The sequence below is a fragment of the Populus alba genome, chromosome 6, assembly GCF_005239225.2.
Source record: "Populus alba chromosome 6, ASM523922v2, whole genome shotgun sequence".
NCBI lineage: Eukaryota > Viridiplantae > Streptophyta > Magnoliopsida > Malpighiales > Salicaceae > Populus > Populus alba.
Window position 1 is genome coordinate 23,569,305 of NC_133289.1, and position 20,037 is coordinate 23,589,341.

Genomic DNA, 20,037 nt, shown 5'->3' on the forward strand with positions numbered 1-20,037 from the left:
AAAAGCTCCATCACCTTCTGCTTAAATGCTGCCCCCGAGGTCCTATTCTTCTTCTCAAAACATGTTTTCGTGAACTCACACCATTCATCAAGATTCACACCAGGAATCTGATCTTTTGGCTGAATGATAACCACCGAAGAATCAACTTTGGGAGCAGGAAGAAAATCTCTTGACAGCCAACCTATTAAACTCAGAATCACCAGGCTTAGCCACCAACCGCCATGCAAATTCTTTCTGAAGATGTGTCGCACTTCGAAACAGATTCGCCCCATACACTAATTTAGCCAAGAGAGGTGAAGATATCCCATAAGGAATATTCTCTTAAACTGTAATGTTTTGAAATTAATAAGATAGGATATTACAACAAAGCCCTTGAAGGCTTAAAGAGAGGGTATAAATGATTGAAGGGTAGTGTGGTAATTGACCAATAGTTGATAAATATAAATAGGAAGTAAAAAAAAAAGAAAAAAAAAAGAAAGTGATATGAAATTAGAGAGCAGAACCGTGAGAGAGAAGAGAGAAAGAAGAAGAAGAGAAAAGAAGGGAAAATAAGGGAAAAAGGAAGAGATTTGGAGGAAATAAGTGAAAAAGGTAAGATTTAGGTTGTTTAATATGTATAATATGTTAATTCAACTTTAATTTCAGTTTTGATGAATGTTAGGGTTTTGAGAATTTATGTTTGATTTAAATTGATGAATTAATTTGAAGGTTATAAGGTTAATTGTTGTAGGTAATTGATTAATAAGTTGATTATGGAAGATTGTGATGATTTTGAGTTATAATTTTGTTTGAATGGTGAATTTATGTTAGAAATCAGGGGATAACAGTAGGTGATCTGTTGAAATTCTGGGTTTGAGGTTGAAGATGACGAAAATTCAATTTGGTCCCTCAATTTCCGAAAATTACAGTTTAGTCCCCGAACTTTGGAAAATTACAAATTGGTCCCTGGAGCATATTCCGAGATTCTGAACAGAAATAACATATGAATTATGGACAGAATTACTGTATAGATAAGATAATTTAACACTTTCAATTTAGTCCTCCAATTTGACAAAAAGTACAATTTGACCCTAAAATTTTAATAAAATTCCAGAATGATCCCTGGAGCATAATGATACATCCTGGACAGAATTGAGGATTAATTGAGGTCAGAATTTCAGTATATTCATGGATGTATGGCAAATTTCAGTTTGGTCCTCCATTTGATAAAAGTTACAATTTGGCCCTAAAAAATATGGAAAAATTACAGATTAGGCCCTAGCTGTAATATTAGCTTTTGCAGATTAGTTTGATGAATAATTAAGGGTTACTTAGTGAATTATTACCAATTTATTAGTTGTTTTTATTATGGAATAGATTTCGGGAAAACCGTTAGATTTTGGGTTTTTTGAGAAAATTACCTAGTTAGGTCAAAAACCATATAGGGTTACGGAATACACACTTATTTAAGTGTATTAAATAGGTTATATGTTCTTTCGAGTCGTTCTTGAAAATATTTCCTTTGTATTCAGATAATCCTGATATTCTACCGACGGGACGTCAGTAGGATTTTCTTCAGTGTCTGCTTTTGGCTTCTGTTTGCTTTTGAGTCAGGTGAGTGGATAATTTTCCATATGCATGAGAAATATTATAAATATTTGATTTGTTAATATGAATTGGATCATGCTTCTTGATAATATATATTGATTATTATCCTTGTTATGATAAAGCATGATCAATTATTGAATCTGAATTCTTGATATGAACCAGTCTGTATTTTGAAGTGAATTCTGAATTGATAGCTCCTCATTTGATTGATGTCATGAGTTGAGCTTTGAGATATGAATATGTTAGTTTGATTATGATTATGAACCTATGGTATGTCAGTCAGAATACCCATGCTAACAGGGTAGTGTTAGTCTTTGTGCACATCGTATCTGAACCCTAGTTGGTCGGGGGAGACACCAACCTGTGTGGACTGATCATCCCACAGTACGGAGCCTCATGCTCATTGCATTTTGATTTTCTGACGAGTTCTACCATATGATATTCTTGTTATGGCCTATTTGATAAACCTTTGTATAAGAACTAAAGCCATACTTGTATATATATATTTCTCATTGCTATATTACCTCGTGTGTGTATATTGAACGTTATCTACTCACTGAGTTGTTGAACTCATCCTCTCATTATTTATTCTTTTCAGGCTTATAGCTTGATAGCGGGTTACTTTTGTTGAACCTTCCGAACCTGCTTTTGGTTGTAATTTGTATCTTTCTTTTTCTGTCAAGTTAGTGCTCCAAAACTATGAAATTATATGAACTCTTGTATTAAGACAATCAAATTATATTATAAAGTTAGTTTTGTTGTTACTGCTGCGTTGAACAACTCTGATTGAGTTTTGAAGGATAAGTTTGTATGTAAGTTTGGGTTCGCATAGGTTTGGAACCTTGGAGGGGAACCTTGCCTATGTGCCGGTCATGGATCCGGGATTCGGGTCGTGACAAACTTGGTATCAGAGCTTTAGGTTAAAGAAACAATAATATAATTAATTTCATAATAAGTGGAGCATCAGGATCCGTATCGTCTTGTTTGTTGTTTTTGAAATTTTAAATTCTCATCAAGTATGTCTTCTTCCTTGTGATAGATATGCTTTCCTATAATTCTGTGATAATCATCATGCTATTGTTCTAGCATGATTTAAGTGCTCTCACTTTTATTTGTGGAAATGTCGAGGAATAGACGAACAACTGTTAGGGTAGATGATGATCAAGATGATGTCCCTATTATGCAGTTGATAACTGCAAGGCAGAGAAGGAGGCGTGGTGCACCCGTGCCTCAACATGTTGATGAGGTACCTCCACTAGTGGAGGAAGAGCCTCAGGAAATAGAAGAGAAAGATATGGTTGATGAAACAGGTGTGGGGGTAGCTGACCCTGAGCCTGTTACAGATGTTCAACAACTTAGCCAGGTTGTGCAGACTTGAATAGAGTTTACTATGGAGAGAGACAGAATGAGGGATAGAGATGTACCCTCGACATCCCACACTGTTCAGGGAGTTAATGTGCCATTGGATGCTTTTATGAAGTTGGCACCTCCTATTTTTACTGGGATAGACAGTTTAGAGGATCCTCAGAGGTTCCTAGATGACATTTGGCGACGATGTAAAGCTTTGGGATGTACAGACCACCGAGCTGTGAGTTTAGCATCGTTCAGGTTGGAAGGAGATGTGGCAATTTCTTGGTTTGAGTCTAGGGAAAGAGCAAGACCAGTAGATACTCAGTGGACATGGAAGGAGTTTAGCTCCATGTTCTTAGACAGGTTTCTCCCTCAGAGCATCAGGGATGCTCGACTTTATGAGTTTGAGAGGCTATCTCAGGGGAGCATGACAGTGGATGAGTATGATTTGAAGTTCACTCAGCTGTCTAGGTATGCAGAACATCTTCTACCCACTGAGGAGTGGAGGGTGAAGAGATTCATTAGAGGACTCAAATCCTCTATGTATATGGTATTGGCGCCACAAGTGTTTCCATCCTACTCCTCAGCTGTTGATAGCGCCAGATTGCTAGAGGCACGTGAAATAGAGGACATGACTGCTGGCCAGTCTAAGAGGCCTAGAGATGAGGGTCAGTCTTTTAGGCAACAGGGAGTAAGTACAAGTCCGTTTAGGGGACGAAGTGGCCGTCAGGGCTCATGGGTTCAGAGGAGGTTTAGACAGAGACCATCAGTTAGTGGCTCAGGCAGTCAGAGTGGCAGTAGTGGTACCCAAAGTTTAGTTCAGACTGCACCTCGTAGTTCATTTGTTTCACCCGGGGATAGTTTTTCGTGTCAGCACTGTGGAGGAGGTCATAATAGTGCAGAGTGCTACAGAAGAACTGGGGCTTGTTTTAGTTGTGGCCAGATAGGTCATAAGATTAGAGAGTGCCCGAGGAGACAATTGTCCACTTCAGGGTTATCTGCTTCAGTCCAACATCCTATTCAGACACCATCGACGAGCCAGTCTGTGGCTCATGGGGGTAGAGGTTTTGGTGGCCGTGGTCAGAGAGGTCGGGGTGCAGGTGATAGAGGTCAGATACAACAGGGTCAAGGGCATGCTAGAGTTTTTGCCTTGACTCAGCAGGATGCTCAGGCATCCAACACAGTTGTTACATGTATTCTTCCTGTTTGCTCTTTTGAAGCAAAAGTTTTGTTTGATACGGGTGCAACTCATTCGTTTGTGTCCCCATATTTTGCCATGAGGTTAGATAAACAACCAACCTTGTTAAAATCCCCCATTTCAGTCTCCACTCCCTTAGATGAGTTAATATTAGTAAAGTATGTGTATCTGGATTGTGAAATAGAGATTGGAGATAAGATCTTTATGGGAGACTTAAATGTCTTAGATATGGTTGATTTTGATGTGATTTTAGAAATGGATTGGTTGGCTAAGCATAGGGCTTTGGTAAATTGTTGGGGTAAGAAAATAATGTTTGATCTAGATCAAGAAGTTGGGTTGGTATTTCAAGGAGATAAGATTGGGTCTCCATCAATTATGTTGTCGGCTATCTCGAGGAAAATGGCCCGAAAAGGGGTACAGTGCTACCTAGCATATATAGTGGATGTAGAGAAAGAAGTTCCCCAGTTAGAGGAAGTCCTTATAGTAAGAGAGTTTATCGATGTATTTCCCGATGACTTACCTGGATTGCCTCCGTATAGGGAGATTGAGTTTTGTATTGATTTGGTTCCGGGCACCGAACCAATATCAATGGCACCATATAGAATGGCGCCAGCAGAATTGAGAGAGTTAAAGGAGCAGCTGCAGGATTTGTTGGATAAAAAGTTTATCCGACCAAGTGTATCCCCTTGGGGAGCTCCGGTGTTGTTTGTGAAGAAGAAAGATGGGTCATTGAGGTTGTGTATAGATTATAGGCAATTGAATCGGGTGATAATTCGAAATAGATACCCACTCCCTCGTATAGATGATTTGTTTGATCAGTTACAGGGAGCTCAATTCTTTTCTAAGATCGATCTTCGATCTGGGTATCATCAGTTGAGGATTAGGGAGGCAGACATTTCAAAGACAGCTTTTAGAACTCGGTATGGTCATTATGAGTTCTTAGTGATGTCTTTTGGGTTGACGAATGCACCAGCAGCTTTTATGGACTTGATGAATAGAGTGTTTGGCCAATTTATTGATCGATTTGTGATAGTTTTTATTGACGATATTTTGGTGTATTCGAGGTCTAGAGAGGAGCATGAGCAGCATTTGAGAATGGTGCTTCAAACTCTACGAGATCATCAGTTGTATGGCAAGTTCTCAAAGAGTGAGTTTTGGTTGGAGAGTGTTGCATTTCTTGGGCATGTAGTGTCAAGGAATGGGATTGAGGTTGATCCTCAAAAGATTGAGGCAATTAAGCAGTGGCTTAGGCCTACTTCAGCGACAGAGATTAGAAGTTTCTTAGGTTTGGCCGGCTACTATCGGAGGTTTGTGGAGAACTTTTCTCGGATTTCTGCACCATTGACTAAGTTAACGCAGAAAAATGTTAAGTTTCAGTGGTCTGAAGCTTGTGAGAAAAGTTTCTTAGAGTTGAAGGAGAGATTGACTACAACGCCTATTCTAGCAGTACCATCAGGTTCTGGTGGTTACACAGTGTATTGTGATGCTTCGAGAGTGGGGTTAGGATGTGTTCTAATGCAGCATGACAAGGTTATTGCCTATGCTTCACGACAACTAAAGAAGCATGAACAGAACTATCCTACACATGATTTAGAGATGGCGGCTGTAATTTTTGCTTTGAAGATTTGGAAGCACTACTTGTATGGTGAAACTTGTGAGATCTTTACAGATCACAAGAGCTTGAAATACATCTTTCAGCAAATGGATCTAAACCTGAGGCAGAGAAGATGGATGGAACTGCTGAAGGATTATGATTGTACCATACAGTACCACCCGGGTAGGGCAAATGTAGTTGCTGATGCTTTGAGTAGAAAGTCATCAGGGAGCTTAGCTCATATTCAGGAAGTACGAAGACCTCTGATCAGGGAGCTGCATGAGTTAGTGGATGAAGGAGTCAGATTTGATCTTAGTGAAACTGGAGCAATGATTGCTCATTTTCAGGTTAAGTCAGATTTGTTTGATAAGATAAAAGCAGCTCAGAAGAAAGATGATTCACTACTCAGGATTAGAAATGAGGTTGAGTAGGGTAAAGCTGTAGGTTTTGTGATTGGTGATGATGATGTGTTGAGATATAGGGATATGCTTTGTGTACCTGATGTTGATGATCTGAGGAGAGACTTGATGATAGAGGCACATCAGACAGTTTACACAATGCATCCAGGTTCCACCAAGATGTATAAAGACCTTAAAGTGTGTTATTGGTGGAATAGGATGAAGGCTGATGTAGCAGATTTTGTTTCTAGGTGTTTGACCTGTCAGAGGGTAAAGGGTGAACACCAGAAACCTCCTGGATTGTTACAACCATTGTTGATTCCAGAATGGAAGTGGGAAAGGATCACAATGGACTTTGTGACAGGATTGCCTAGGAGTCAGGAAGGTTATGATTCGATATGGGTGATTGTTGACAGGTTGACAAAATCAGCCCATTTTCTGCCAGTTAAGATTACTTATGGATATGCAAAATTGGCGGAATTGTTTATTAGTGAGATTGTACGGTTGCATGGAGTGCCAATCTCGATAGTGTCTGATAGAGGTCCACAGTTTACATCGCGGTTTTGGGTGAAATTTCAAGAAGCTATGGGTACTAAAGTGCAGTTGAGTACAGCTTTCCACCCTCAGACAGATGGTCAGTCTGAGAGGACTATTCAGACCTTGGAGGATATGTTAAGGGCTTGTGTTATGGATTTTGGAGTTGGTTGGAGTAAGTTCCTACCATTAGTGGAATTTGCTTACAACAACAATTATCAGGCTAGTATAGAGATGGCACCTTATGAGGCTTTGTATGGTCGAAAGTGTAGATCACTGGTTTGTTGGTTTGAGGTTGGTGAGAAGAGGCTAATGGGACCAGAGTTGATTCAGATTACCTCAGAGAAGATTGAGGTAATTAGAAAGAAGCTTCAAACAGCTCAGAGTAGACAAAAAAGTTACGCGGATAAAAGAAGGCGTGATTTAGAGTTTTCAGTGGGTGATTGTGTGTTCTTAAAAGTATCACCTACAAAAGGAGTATTCAGGTTTGGGAAGAAAGGCAAGTTGAGTCCTCGATTCATTGGACCGTATGAGATTCTGGAGAGAGTTGGGGTAGTTGCTTATAGGTTAGCATTACCACCAAACTTATCTGCTATTCATCCGGTATTTCATGTTTCCATGTTAAGGAAATATATGTCAGATCCATCACATGTATTAGAGGTTCATCCCATTGACTTGAGGGATGATATGGTTTATGAGGTGCAACCGGAAGCTATAGTTGACCGACAAGTGAGGAAGCTTAGGTCGAAGGACATAGCTTCAGTGAAAGTGAAATGGAAAGGCCATTCACGTGAGGAAGCGACATGGGAGCTCGAGGATAAGATGCGTGAGGAGTATCCTCATCTTTTCGATAATCTCGGTAAGTATTCAATCTTTTCTATTAAGTTTCGAGGACGAAACTTTTATAAGGTGGGGAGATTGTAATGTTTTGAAATTAATAAGATAGGATATTACAACAAAGCCCTTGAAGGCTTAAAGAGAGGGTATAAATGATTGAAGGGTAGTGTGGTAATTGACCAATAGTTGATAAATATAAATAGGAAGTAAAAAAAAAAGAAAAAAAAAAGAAAGTGATCTGAAATTAGAGAGCAGAACCGTGAGAGAGAAGAGAGAAAGAAGAAGAAGAGAAAAGAAGGGAAAATAAGGGAAAAAGGAAGAGATTTGGAGGAAATAAGTGAAAAAGGTAAGATTTAGGTTGTTTAATATGTATAATATGTTAATTCAACTTTAATTTCAGTTTTGATGAATGTTAGGGTTTTGAGAATTTATGTTTGATTTAAATTGATGAATTAATTTGAAGGTTATAAGGTTAATTGTTGTAGGTAATTGATTAATAAGTTGATTATGGAAGATTGTGATGATTTTGAGTTATAATTTTGTTTGAATGGTGAATTTATGTTAGAAATCAGGGGATAACAGTAGGTGATCTGTTGAAATTCTGGGTTTGAGGTTGAAGATGACGAAAATTCAATTTGGTCCCTCAATTTCCGAAAATTACAGTTTAGTCCCCGAACTTTGGAAAATTACAAATTGGTCCCTGGAGCATATTCCGAGATTCTGAACAGAATAACATATGAATTATGGACAGAATTACTGTATAGATAAGATAATTTAACACTTTCAATTTAGTCCTCCAATTTGACAAAAAGTACAATTTGACCCTAAAATTTTAATAAAATTCCAGAATGATCCCTGGAGCATAATGATACATCCTGGACAGAATTGAGGATTAATTGAGGTCAGAATTTCAGTATATTCATGGATGTATGGCAAATTTCAGTTTGGTCCTCCATTTGATAAAAGTTACAATTTGGCCCTAAAAATATGGAAAATTACAGATTAGGCCCTAGCTGTAATATTAGCTTTTGCAGATTAGTTTGATGAATAATTAAGGGTTACTTAGTGAATTATTACCAATTTATTAGTTGTTTTTATTATGGAATAGATTTCGGGAAAACCGTTAGATTTTGGGTTTTTGAGAAAATTACCTAGTTAGGTCAAAAACCATATAGGGTTACGGAATACACACTTATTTAAGTGTATTAAATAGGTTATATGTTCTTTCGAGTCGTTCTTGAAAATATTTCCTTTGTATTCAGATAATCCTGATATTCTACCGACGGGACGTCAGTAGGATTTTCTTCAGTGTCTGCTTTTGGCTTCTGTTTGCTTTTGAGTCAGGTGAGTGGATAATTTTCCATATGCATGAGAAATATTATAAATATTTGATTTGTTAATATGAATTGGATCATGCTTCTTGATAATATATATTGATTATTATCCTTGTTATGATAAAGCATGATCAATTATTGAATCTGAATTCTTGATATGAACCAGTCTGTATTTTGAAGTGAATTCTGAATTGATAGCTCCTCATTTGATTGATGTCATGAGTTGAGCTTTGAGATATGAATATGTTAGTTTGATTATGATTATGAACCTATGGTATGTCAGTCAGAATACCCATGCTAACAGGGTAGTGTTAGTCTTTGTGCACATCGTATCTGAAAACCCTAGTTGGTCGGGGGAGACACCAACCTGTGTGGACTGATCATCCCACAGTACGGAGCCTCATGCTCATTGCATTTTGATTTTCTGACGAGTTTCTACCATATGATATTCTTGTTATGGCCTATTTGATAAACCTTTGTATAAGAACTAAAGCCATACTTGTATATATATATTTCTCATTGCTATATTACCTCGTGTGTGTATATTGAACGTTATCTACTCACTGAGTTGTTGAACTCATCCTCTCATTATTTATTCTTTTCAGGCTTATAGCTTGATAGCGGGTTACTTTTGTTGAACCTTCCGAACCTGCTTTTGGTTGTAATTTGTATCTTTCTTTTTCTGTCAAGTTAGTGCTCCAAAACTATGAAATTATATGAACTCTTGTATTAAGACAATCAAATTATATTATAAAGTTAGTTTTGTTGTTACTGCTGCGTTGAACAACTCTGATTGAGTTTTGAAGGATAAGTTTGTATGTAAGTTTGGGTTCGCATAGGTTTGGAACCTTGGAGGGGAACCTTGCCTATGTGCCGGTCATGGATCCGGGATTCGGGTCGTGACATAAACTATATCAAATTTAGGAAACTTTAGAAACGACATTAAGCAGCTTCAGAGTGGGGTTTCCAGTTCCTGGTCCATTGCTCGGTTCTTAAGAAAAACATGGATGGAAAAAAAGCCTGCCAAATGTTGCAGATATCCCCAAAATAAAGGCAAGCCATGTATATTATTATGCAGATCAGATTTTGTTTCTAACAAAGGCCATAAACGATGATGAAATCATAATGGACTTCTGTTTGTTGAATCATCCTTAAAAAAAAGAGAGCAAAAGTACCATCGCCTCTGCAAAATTTTATCTGAGTTAACCAAAAAAAAGGCCTCAAATAATGGCCAAGAAAGATGCTGTTGGCATGGCTTGCACAACAAATTATGTAAGAACCTATTCTAAGAAAAACATGAAAAAGGCTAAATTCCAGCTCCTGCTGCAATAATAGAGCAGACAAGTAATGCAAAGATGAAAGGCAATAGATCACCCGTGTCTTCAAGGACCCTCACCATTCCTGTTTGTAAATGGCCCCAGTCATTTGCATCCAGCATTCCCTGCAATGTTGTTGGCAGCTCCAAGTCTGGTTCGAGCTCCATGAGTTGAGAGAAATAGCTATCCACCATGTCTTTGCTTACTTTCCTAATTATGAAAGGTCCCACTGCAGTTTTTTTTATTGGAAGCACATTACTGATTTAAGCAAGAAAGATCACATGAAAAAGAACGAGTATAAGTGAACTACATATCTCTGGAGCAAAATCCTTATCTACTAACTGAGCACGAACACCCTATGGAAAAAAAAAAAGAAAAGAATTCCAGTACTTACAAGTTATTGGATCTTAAAAATGTTTTGCAGCATGTAAGGCAAATATATGCAAGGAGGAAAAAGGTAAGAAAAAGTTATCTCACAAAAATCATTAGACACTCTTTTGGAGATTCCAGTTGGAGATGTACAATATTCATGAGCAAGACACTGGTCAAGAGATTGAAATCTACCTTCTCGTATCTAAATGCAACAGAAACTGAAGTCAACACAATAAAATAAAAATAGACACCACCATAGTTGTGAAGCATTATTAACTTACCAGTTGTAATGTAACTTTTAAGCACAGTGGAGCGGCTTCTTTTTTTTTTGCTGATGGCTCTTTCACACCATTCATCATAAGTGCTAGCTTTCTCATTTTCCTGAGAAGATAAATGGCGAAATGCCTGACACGTAATTGCAGCATGAAGGACATCACGCATAAAATGAAGCTTACCAGTGCATCAACAATTTCCTCAACTGTATCGTGGCTGAAACATTTATCAAATGTCTCAAACCTGAAACAGAATTGATGGAAATGGTGAAATAAAGTAGGACATACAGGTTTTAAGTGCCATATCATGTATAAAAGCTAAGATGCCTTCCTTTTTATTCTTTTCTTTCTTGGATGTTACAAGAAATTGAACCCAGGACTTCCCAAGAAACTACCCAATTCCCTCGCCACTGGCCCAATCTCAGTGGCTTAGTTATGAAGTCTTGTAAGAATGCTTATATGTCATCATTGTCAAATTAATAATTTTTTTAATGTAACTAAAATCAACGCAACAGAAAACAGAGTGAAAGGGTAAGAAATGCATATTAAGACATTACTTGTACAGGATGCTTGTCTTATCTGGATAGACAAGGTCACCATATCGTGCAAGAGAAGTCTCTATGACAGTAGCCTCATCTGTGATCAATTTACCGAGGCGTTCTTCAACCAAATCAAGTCTCTTTCGAGGAAGACATTATTACAGGCCATGCAAAAGTTATAGATGTGAAGAAAGAGTACTACAAAAGAAGGAATATAGCAGTAGATTGCAGTGAGAACAGACCTCATGTAACGCATAGTGAGAAGCAAGGCCACAAGCAATCATTTCTACACCATTAAGCTTGTCTCCTGTTAGAGCCAAGTACTCCCCTGAAACAAAGAATACAATCATGAGAGAGAGAAATGCGGTTCATAAGAAAATAAAAGTATCAAACAGAACATATAATAAACAATGCATACTCAAAAGCAGAGACAACTGGTGTTACTTAAGTAACCAGGCAGGCAAGAAAGATAAAAGGAGGCCCCTGCATCAGATGGAAACTTATTTGAGCCTCTGGATGAGCAAAAACCTGCATGTCATGCATAAGTAAGAAGCTCATTACCTCAGTCAGCTTTGTGTAAAATAAAAACCATGGCAACTACATCAATATTATATATAGAACACACAGTTTCAAAATTGTCTGACTCAAATTCAAGAAAATTATTAACGCTTCACTCAGATGTTAACCTGTAGCACCAGTCACTCACAGTTTTATCAGTTGCCACACGAAACATTCCTGCTACTGCAATCCCAGCCCCAGATCCCATGGTGGCCACCTGAAAGAATGTGTAACAATAAGAAAGTAAATTGAAAAGCTATCTTCAAATGCTGTCCAACAAAAAAAAATTATGCTCTTGTTACGAGATAACAGGATTTCCTTCATAAACCTTGTAGCGCAAACATGAGAAGCAAGATACTAGAATATCCAGATACCATTACTCAGCTCTTAACAGATTGAACTCCACATAGCAATTTTCTCAAAGATTGAATTCTCACATGTGGCTTCAAATATGTTGCTTGTAGGTAGACAAACTTATACAATTTCTGGAAATATGTTTTGCATTCTTCAAATTTCAATGTACATGATCAAAATACAGTTTGGAAGTATATTAGCAACAACGTCAGTAATCATTAGTATTTGTAAATGTGAACCAAAGGCTGCATTTGAATAAGAAGCAACACTAAAAAGCTCCAAGTTAAGCATGAAGTGACATGAAAAGTTGACATAAGAGGTTACAAATCAGCAATTATTTCCCAGTGATCAAAAGAATGATACAGATGAAGTGAAACACTTATAATCAAAGTCGGGGCCTGGTCATCTCAAGCAGTTATTTGTGAGTGGCAAACACATCTAATCAGTGTTTAGGGATTGGCTTTCATCAGTTACCAGAGAAAAAAAAAGGGTTTGATTTGGCCTTTGAAGTTTGAATAGTCTCTCTTAAATATAACATTGACGTGGATCACTAATGTACAGGAAGGGATGTGGTTCATTCCAATTCAAAATTCCATGGACATGCAGCCTAGTGGCTCAAGAACTCCGAGAATCAGGCACACTTAATTGCATGTGTGTGGCGGTACACAAGCACGAAACCCCACCTTCATTTAAAAACTCACAAAGGGAAACAACATCTGCCCTAAAATCTATAACTCAAGTCTTATCTCAAGTTAATTTTTGAATTTATCTTATTGAGGGTGTAATTTGAGTTTTGAGAATTTTATTATATCCCAATAAAATCCTAAGAATTGACTTAGATGTTTAGAAAACGTTGTTTGTCATCCTTAAAGAACTAGATGATGCTCCAAATATTATCATCTATTTAAATGATATTGCTCCAAAGATTACCGATATTACCTTATTGATTTTGTAAATATGAACAGTGAAGAAGTTGCTCTCATTTGTTGTAAAATTTTATCTTATATCTTTTTTAATTAATTTTTTTTTAATTTTATCTTTCAATAATACATTAATTTTAACTTATTTTCATAATTTATTTTAATTTTTTTAAAAAAAATTGTTATCGTAATTTTAAATAAATATTCTAATTTTTAATACAATGAATATTTATTTTTTATTATATTATTATTAAAAAATTATTTAAACATAATAAAATTTATAATTCAATTAAGAAAACTTGAATCGATCAAATATATCTTCATCATTGTTTTAATATTAAAAAAAATATAATTTAATTTTTTTAAAAAAGTTAAATGATTGTTCTAAACTTATTAAGTAAATTAGATGATATCAAAATAATTTTTTATATAAATTAGTTTTAAATTCATGGTAAGAAAATCTTTCAGACAACATAGACCTGATCACAGAGCTATGATGTCAAAAATTGACAAAAGGAGAGGCCATGAAAAATTTAACCAGCAGAGAAGAAACAAGAAAAGGGAGAATTTAAACCTTCATGTCATCATATACATGAAAGAAATCATAGGTTAGCTGGACAACTTTTCCTGGATAATCTATGTGAATTTCATACATAAACATAGAATAAAACCCCCTTCATCTACTGGAATAAAAGCCTACCACTTTTTACACTTGAACAGTTTTTGACAATCTTCTTCCCTTGCTATGTCATGATGAAGCTCAAATTCATTCTCTAGGAGATGGAGTGTCTCCTTTGTCTTGAAGATGAACCAAAGGACTTGGTGTCACCAGGAGCTATTGAAGTTGGGCTCTGCGAACTCCCAGAAGTTTCTGAGCTTCTGTTCTCAACATGCCCTCTGCCCACAACCCACAATCTATCAAAGATCCTCTTTGATCGAGATGGCAGCAACTGCACACCATTTTTGGTAATCTTGCTGTTTTTCTTCAGAAGTTTTCCATTTTTCAGGAAATCTTCATCTTTTATCTTCATTCGACTCATCTGTTTCATGAGAGATTTATTACCATCAGCTGCTGTCTTCTCCAATTCTTCATCTGTGTTTGTGGTGGAATTTGAAGGATCGCGGGCATTGTTGCTGAGAGCTTGAACTCCAGAAGCTGCTCTGACCTGCTCAAAAAAGAGAACTTGGACGACAACACGGAGAGGGAGCCGCTCATTCTGTGCAGCATGTGTGGATGCATCCGTGGTCAGTTTCTTCACATCCATTAGCCCACATATCTTCTTTTTTTCTGCCTTTGTCATACTGAGATGTTCCTGAATTAAAAATGGATCATTGGTGAATCATAACATAAAAGTATTCCATTCATAAGAGAGAGTGTTTATAAAGAAAGGATGGTGACATGAAGAATCCCCACGTTGGTGAAAATCATAAACAATTTAGTTATACCAATACCGCCCCTCCCCACCCCTAAAAAAAACAAAAACAGGTCGGTTCAGCATAGGCAAAGCAGTTTATGGCATTTTCTATACAGATCAAAAATCCCCAAGCACAACAGATTTCAGGTGACCATGGTGCTTGAAATCCAGCAAATGTGGCATCTTCCATCTAACTTGGCTTGATCCGAGAACTGTCGTTAGTGTTGCAAGCATCAGAAACAAAGTGATATCATGACGATATTTAGTATTAACTATGCAAACATGCACGAATCCTATGGGTGCCTAAATCATAAAACCAAAAGATTAAATAAGACTAAATGAAATTACTCAAGGCACAAAATACTACCTTCAGGTAGATGTCAATGGCTTTGTACAGTCCATCGTGAATTGGTCTTGCAAACTCAGGAATTGACCGTGACAGGTCAACAAAACAGGAGATGGTGAGATTTGGGTCATATGCAATTTCTGCTAGATATCCATCAATCAATTTACCAACATTCATCAAGGTTTCATGCTCATGCCCTAAAATAAAGTCGCCATTCTCCTCATGCTTCGTATCCTGACTATACTTTCCATGCATCAAAGAACGACTAACAATGCACTGAATCAATTCCATATCATATAATGTGTTTTGAGGAGGCCGTGCTAGGATCAGCAAATCCTTAACAGAAGCCTCATGCAACTTCAAACTGATCCTCTTCACTAAATATTCCCTGGCTGAGTCATCTATTCCAACCAGAATGGCAAATTTCAGCAATTTCAACAGGAAACTACACGAACAACCAGCAGCCTTGTCTGGAGGCAACAAACAGATGAGGTTTTCTACCAGATATCTGTACCTCCAGGTACGAGCATCAGAAACTGAGTCATCAAATGAATCTGGCAGCCATCTGACTGCATACGTTTTCAGTGCTTCCCCAATCACTTGGCCATCCATTCTTCCCTTTGATTTCACAGTGATCATGACTCTCTTGTAGAGATCAATATCCAGTTCACATATATCTTCAACCCACCAATCCTTGGGAACAGAATCAATTTTATCCCTGAAATTCATCCCTTCCTCGACTATTTTATCAGGCACTGATAACTTACGGTTATATGTGTAGGACCAGGTAATACTTGCAGGGTCCACAGAGGTTTTAGATGCAATGGAATCTATGCAGCTGCCCACAATCTTCAGATCTTCAGACCATGGCAGAAGAGATTTGGTGGTCTGAAGAACAATAATGGAATCCTTCCAGCTATGGAAGATACTGGAGTTCAGAAATACTTCAATTTTAAAGATAAGGTTCCCTCGATCAACATCCTCGGTCATCTCAAGGTACTCGGCCGCACAACGAGCAGTGACAACATTGTAAGCATTGAGAGTAACTATCATTCCATAGCAGAATTTGGCACAAATTTCAAAAGCCTTTGGCCCACCAGGAAAATCAACCATGTCAATTTCATTCTCCTCACCAGCTTTTGATAGTAGCATTAGCAAGCGATTGCTCTTGGACATGAGAGGGAACTGCAAAGTTCATCAAAGCAACTCATCGAGAATCATGGAAACAAAACAAAAATAAAAGGAGCTGTAACTCGAGCTGTGAAAGGGATCTATGCTGACCAAGTATTCAACACCTTAAATTAACTAGTTGGTGGAGTGAGTCCTTTAATTTGCATAAGATAAAATCTCAACTACCAAGTGATTAGGACTCGGTATAAGATGATAAAATAGGGAGAGCATAATCAAGCTTCAATCAATTCTACCATCAACAGCACATGGCAAGACCACTATAGTTAAAACATTTTGTCCAGGAAAAAACATTCTGATCACCCTTTCATGAAAACATGACTTGGTTTTTTTTTTTTCTGGGTTAATGGCCCAATCTATTCTTATATCCCTAATTGATCCAATTTTATCTTTAAATATATGTTAAGTTTCTAATCTATCATTCTAACATGATTTTCAAACTAAACAACCATAATTAATCACGTGATTTGCACATGAAAGCATTCCATTTGTCTAGCTTGCAAAGACATTTTGAGAAAAAAAAATAATCATGTGCAAATCACATGACTAATTCTGGTGATTTAGCTTAAAAATCTTACCAGAGGATAGATTAAAAACTTAATGTATATTTGAGGATAAAACTGATTCAATTAGGGATACAAGGACAGATTGGAGAATTATCTTCTTATAAAAGGACATATTCAGCCATTAACCCTTGGTTTCTATTGCTTTTTCAATTCTTTCAATGGACAATATGCTTTTACTGGAAATTAATTTATAACCAACTCACAGTCCAACATACAATTGGCACCATGGGATAGTAAAAGAAAAGAATAAAAAAATTAAGTGCATGCTTGGACCATGTTTCTGATTTTGTAGTTGCTTACAATCTTGAGAATAATTTATTTGCTTGAGGCAGTCACCTATTTAAATTTGCTTATTATTTAGATTTAACGGTTCCACAATATTCCACTGCTAAGACTAAAGCAATGAACTTGACAGTTCCTCAAGAAGAACCGATAATGAGTTATTATTCTCTAGATATTTGAAAATGTTTATGAGTGGATGTTGATGGAATAGAGCACCGTGGCCAGCTAAATTTGATATATCCTGCCAAAATTCACTATAAGCAAAGATACTGCAGAGTTAATACCTTGTGGAGGTTAAATTTAACTTCTCCAACATTTATGGTGACATCTGTTTCCAGTTCGGATGCCACATACCTGCATAAGCACAACTAACTTGCTAAGCTCACAGGAGAATTCAATGTTGAGCATGGATAGGCAAGCAATAAATGCAATGGCAGGGTAAGACACCACAAATATAAGGGGAAACAATAACAAAGCGTGAACCATACAATATACAAAGAGAACGGACATCATTTTTTATGTTCATTGAAATTGGAGTCCAATGTAACCTAGAAAGAGGCAAATTAATTCATTTCCATGGAATTTTAGATGCCTCGCAGCCTGATAAGAAACCATAACCTTGAAATAAGAACATGACAAACATTTTCAGAATGTGATAACTAATCCAACTACTGCATGGAATTTCTCAAAATTTAAAGGAAGTTCGGCACATCAACTTGTGTCTGCATAAAACAAAAAAATAATAGATGGATAAGCTAGGCCTATGCGCCTTTTGGTTTCCAAATGAAAATAATATGATGAAGAAGATCAGTCTCCAAACATCAGTTTGTTTCAGTGACATTGCTGCAAAACATCCAGAAAGATAATTACAGATTTTCTGCATAAGACAAACCAAAAGATCCATAATATCATTCCACTGTGACATGGATTTCTTAATTTCATATTGTCTAAAATCTTGTCCTCTTGCTCCTCAAAACCCCAAATCATGGGATCCCTTGTGTTCATTGGCTAAAACACCTACAGGATAGTTACCGAGTGCTCTTATGCTTTCATGACATTCCAAGAAACAAACAACTTAGCTCATATCTTATTATGCATCTAGAGAAATAGTGCACATGTAACGATGCCTATTGATTAACACAAATGTCCAAAACCATTCACTTTTTTTTTCATTACTCCGAGTAACATGAGATGGAAGGAGAAGAATATGATTATAATCACATCAGCCCGGCCTAAAAAATACAGACATGGTCCCTACTCTGGATTTGTTTACAATATATAAAATGTAAATGATGCCATGGTAGGTTCAGGACAAATGCTATTGTATTGTTTAAGAAATTGCTCAACTGTGATGATTGAAGTTGCTGCATGCACTGCATGACTTTACTACATTTGGACCACCAATCCATCACAAAAGAGCCAGTTTAATTTCAGGACCACCCCTCAAAACACCCCCCTCTCCTCCGCCCCTAAACTAGTAGTACCAATAGTAACAATGATAGCAGCAACAACACAAACAACAAATAACATGTAACCCCCAAAAATAACTAATAGAGAAGGCAGGGCACTAATGAGACCAACTTCACATCAAGCAGAAACAAAAGGGAAGAAAAAGTGGTGATTTTCTTGATTAACATCGAAATATACTCAAAACAATCAACCAACATACCAAAATTCACTCAGATAACAGTGTGCTTAATCTGGTGGATTTGAACAAACTAAAATTTAAAAGGCCAAAATCCCCATCTATCATTACTCAAACCAGTGTGTTTAACAACAGAAATCAGCATTACTTTTTAGTTAAAATTTCCAAATGCAAGTCTCAATGGCAACACAAAACGAGGGAAAAGAAAAACAAAACAATCGAGAGGAAAAAAAAACCAAGAAGAAGAAGCTGATTTGAGCTTGAACAACAGAAAATAATATAAACCAAACCCTCTTACCGTACAGATTTGCCATGAGCTTGAAATGCATCAGGCTTGGACCCCAACTTCATAAACTTCATTTTTTTACCCAAAATTACCTTCCAAATCACCAAGAGAAAGCGTTCTTCACTCAAGAACTCAACAAGCCTTCGTATATATCCCTTCCCTTCACTTCAAAGATGGCAAAGTTTGAGACTTCTCCACTTTCTATGAATCACCAAAACCAAACCCAGAGAGTAACAGTGACGAGAAACAAACAAACGATCTCTCAAACCCAGAACCAGAAATGGCAGGTTCTTTAAGGAATGAATGAATGAACTCTCTCTCCTAAAACACCCTACCAGCAGACCAGACCATAATATATGTTGGATTGAGACAGACAACCTCTGCCTTTAAGAACCAGAAACCACCTCGAATTTCGAGCTGTCCCATTGATTTCTAATAACCCTTTAATAACACTTCTTGCACCACCATTTTGGTTACTCCTAACAAAAAAAATTGATGCGGGATTTTCGCAAAAACAACAAAGAGAAGCAAAACAAGTAAAATAAATTATGGTTTTGCAAAATTAGAGAGAAATAATGATTAAGAAATAAGAGAAAACAGAACTTGGGATTCAAAGCGAGAGAAAAAATGTTTTTTTTATAAGAGATATAGCGTCAGAAAGAGCTTCAATGGCTATGAGATTAGCGAGGAAAAGAAGAGAAATAAAAGAAAGTTCAGTGTAGCGGTGCTTACTTCCTTTCGTATCATATCGATATCAATGTCAATAAATTCTTCGCCGCCTTTGCTTTAAATCACACACACTCTCTCTCTACTCTCTCTGTAGACGCAAATCTCAAGGACATGAGCCTTTTCATCTCTTCCTCTCTCTCTTTCTATTGGAAGCAAGCTTTTTTTTTTTTTTTTTTTTCTTAGTCTCTCTAATGGAGTGTACTCAATCTTGTTTCAGGTTTATCTGACGTCATTGCCTCCTTTTCTCTTCTCTTCTCCTCTCCACTCTTCTTCTCTTCTTGAGAGAGGATTAGTTTTTTCAGTTCCAGGGGCTTATGGTGTTCTTTAACTAGCATTTGCCTACCAAGATGAATTTTTATTATTATTATTAAACCTTGCTCGTCACGTTAATTCGAGACACAGGTGCCTAACTTAGGC

General features: G+C 37.0%; 1 protein-coding gene, 1 long non-coding RNA gene and 1 pseudogene across 4 annotated transcripts; 1 reads left to right on the forward strand and 2 right to left on the reverse strand.

The window, feature by feature from the left end:
* Positions 1–377: 377 nt before the first annotated feature.
* Positions 378–9,739, forward strand: LOC140955662 (uncharacterized). The gene is made up of 4 exons (XR_012170043.1): positions 378–591; positions 1,512–1,593; positions 8,761–8,842; positions 9,438–9,739. It is a non-coding gene; the product is annotated as an uncharacterized lncRNA (long non-coding RNA).
* A 399-nt stretch (positions 9,740–10,138) lies between these two features.
* Positions 10,139–12,109, reverse strand: LOC118050134 (small ribosomal subunit protein mS47-like; annotated as a pseudogene).
* A 1,602-nt stretch (positions 12,110–13,711) lies between these two features.
* LOC118050192 (phototropic-responsive NPH3 family protein NPY1) lies at positions 13,712–19,957 on the reverse strand. 3 transcript variants are annotated; one of them, XM_035060452.2, is made up of 5 exons: positions 19,624–19,957; positions 18,904–19,056; positions 17,245–17,314; positions 14,946–16,109; positions 13,712–14,476 (listed from the first exon to the last, which is right to left on the reverse strand). In XM_035060452.2, exons 2-5 carry the CDS (start codon positions 18,963–18,965, stop codon positions 13,937–13,939), a joined length of 1,836 nt encoding a protein of 611 aa, XP_034916343.1. In that variant the 5' UTR covers positions 18,966–19,056; positions 19,624–19,957; the 3' UTR covers positions 13,712–13,936. The 3 variants fall into 3 exon arrangements, with proteins under 3 accessions (XP_034916343.1, XP_034916342.1, XP_034916341.1); XM_035060451.2 differs by having other exon boundaries at positions 18,904–19,370; XM_035060450.2 differs by having other exon boundaries at positions 18,904–19,957.
* Positions 19,958–20,037: the final 80 nt, after the last annotated feature.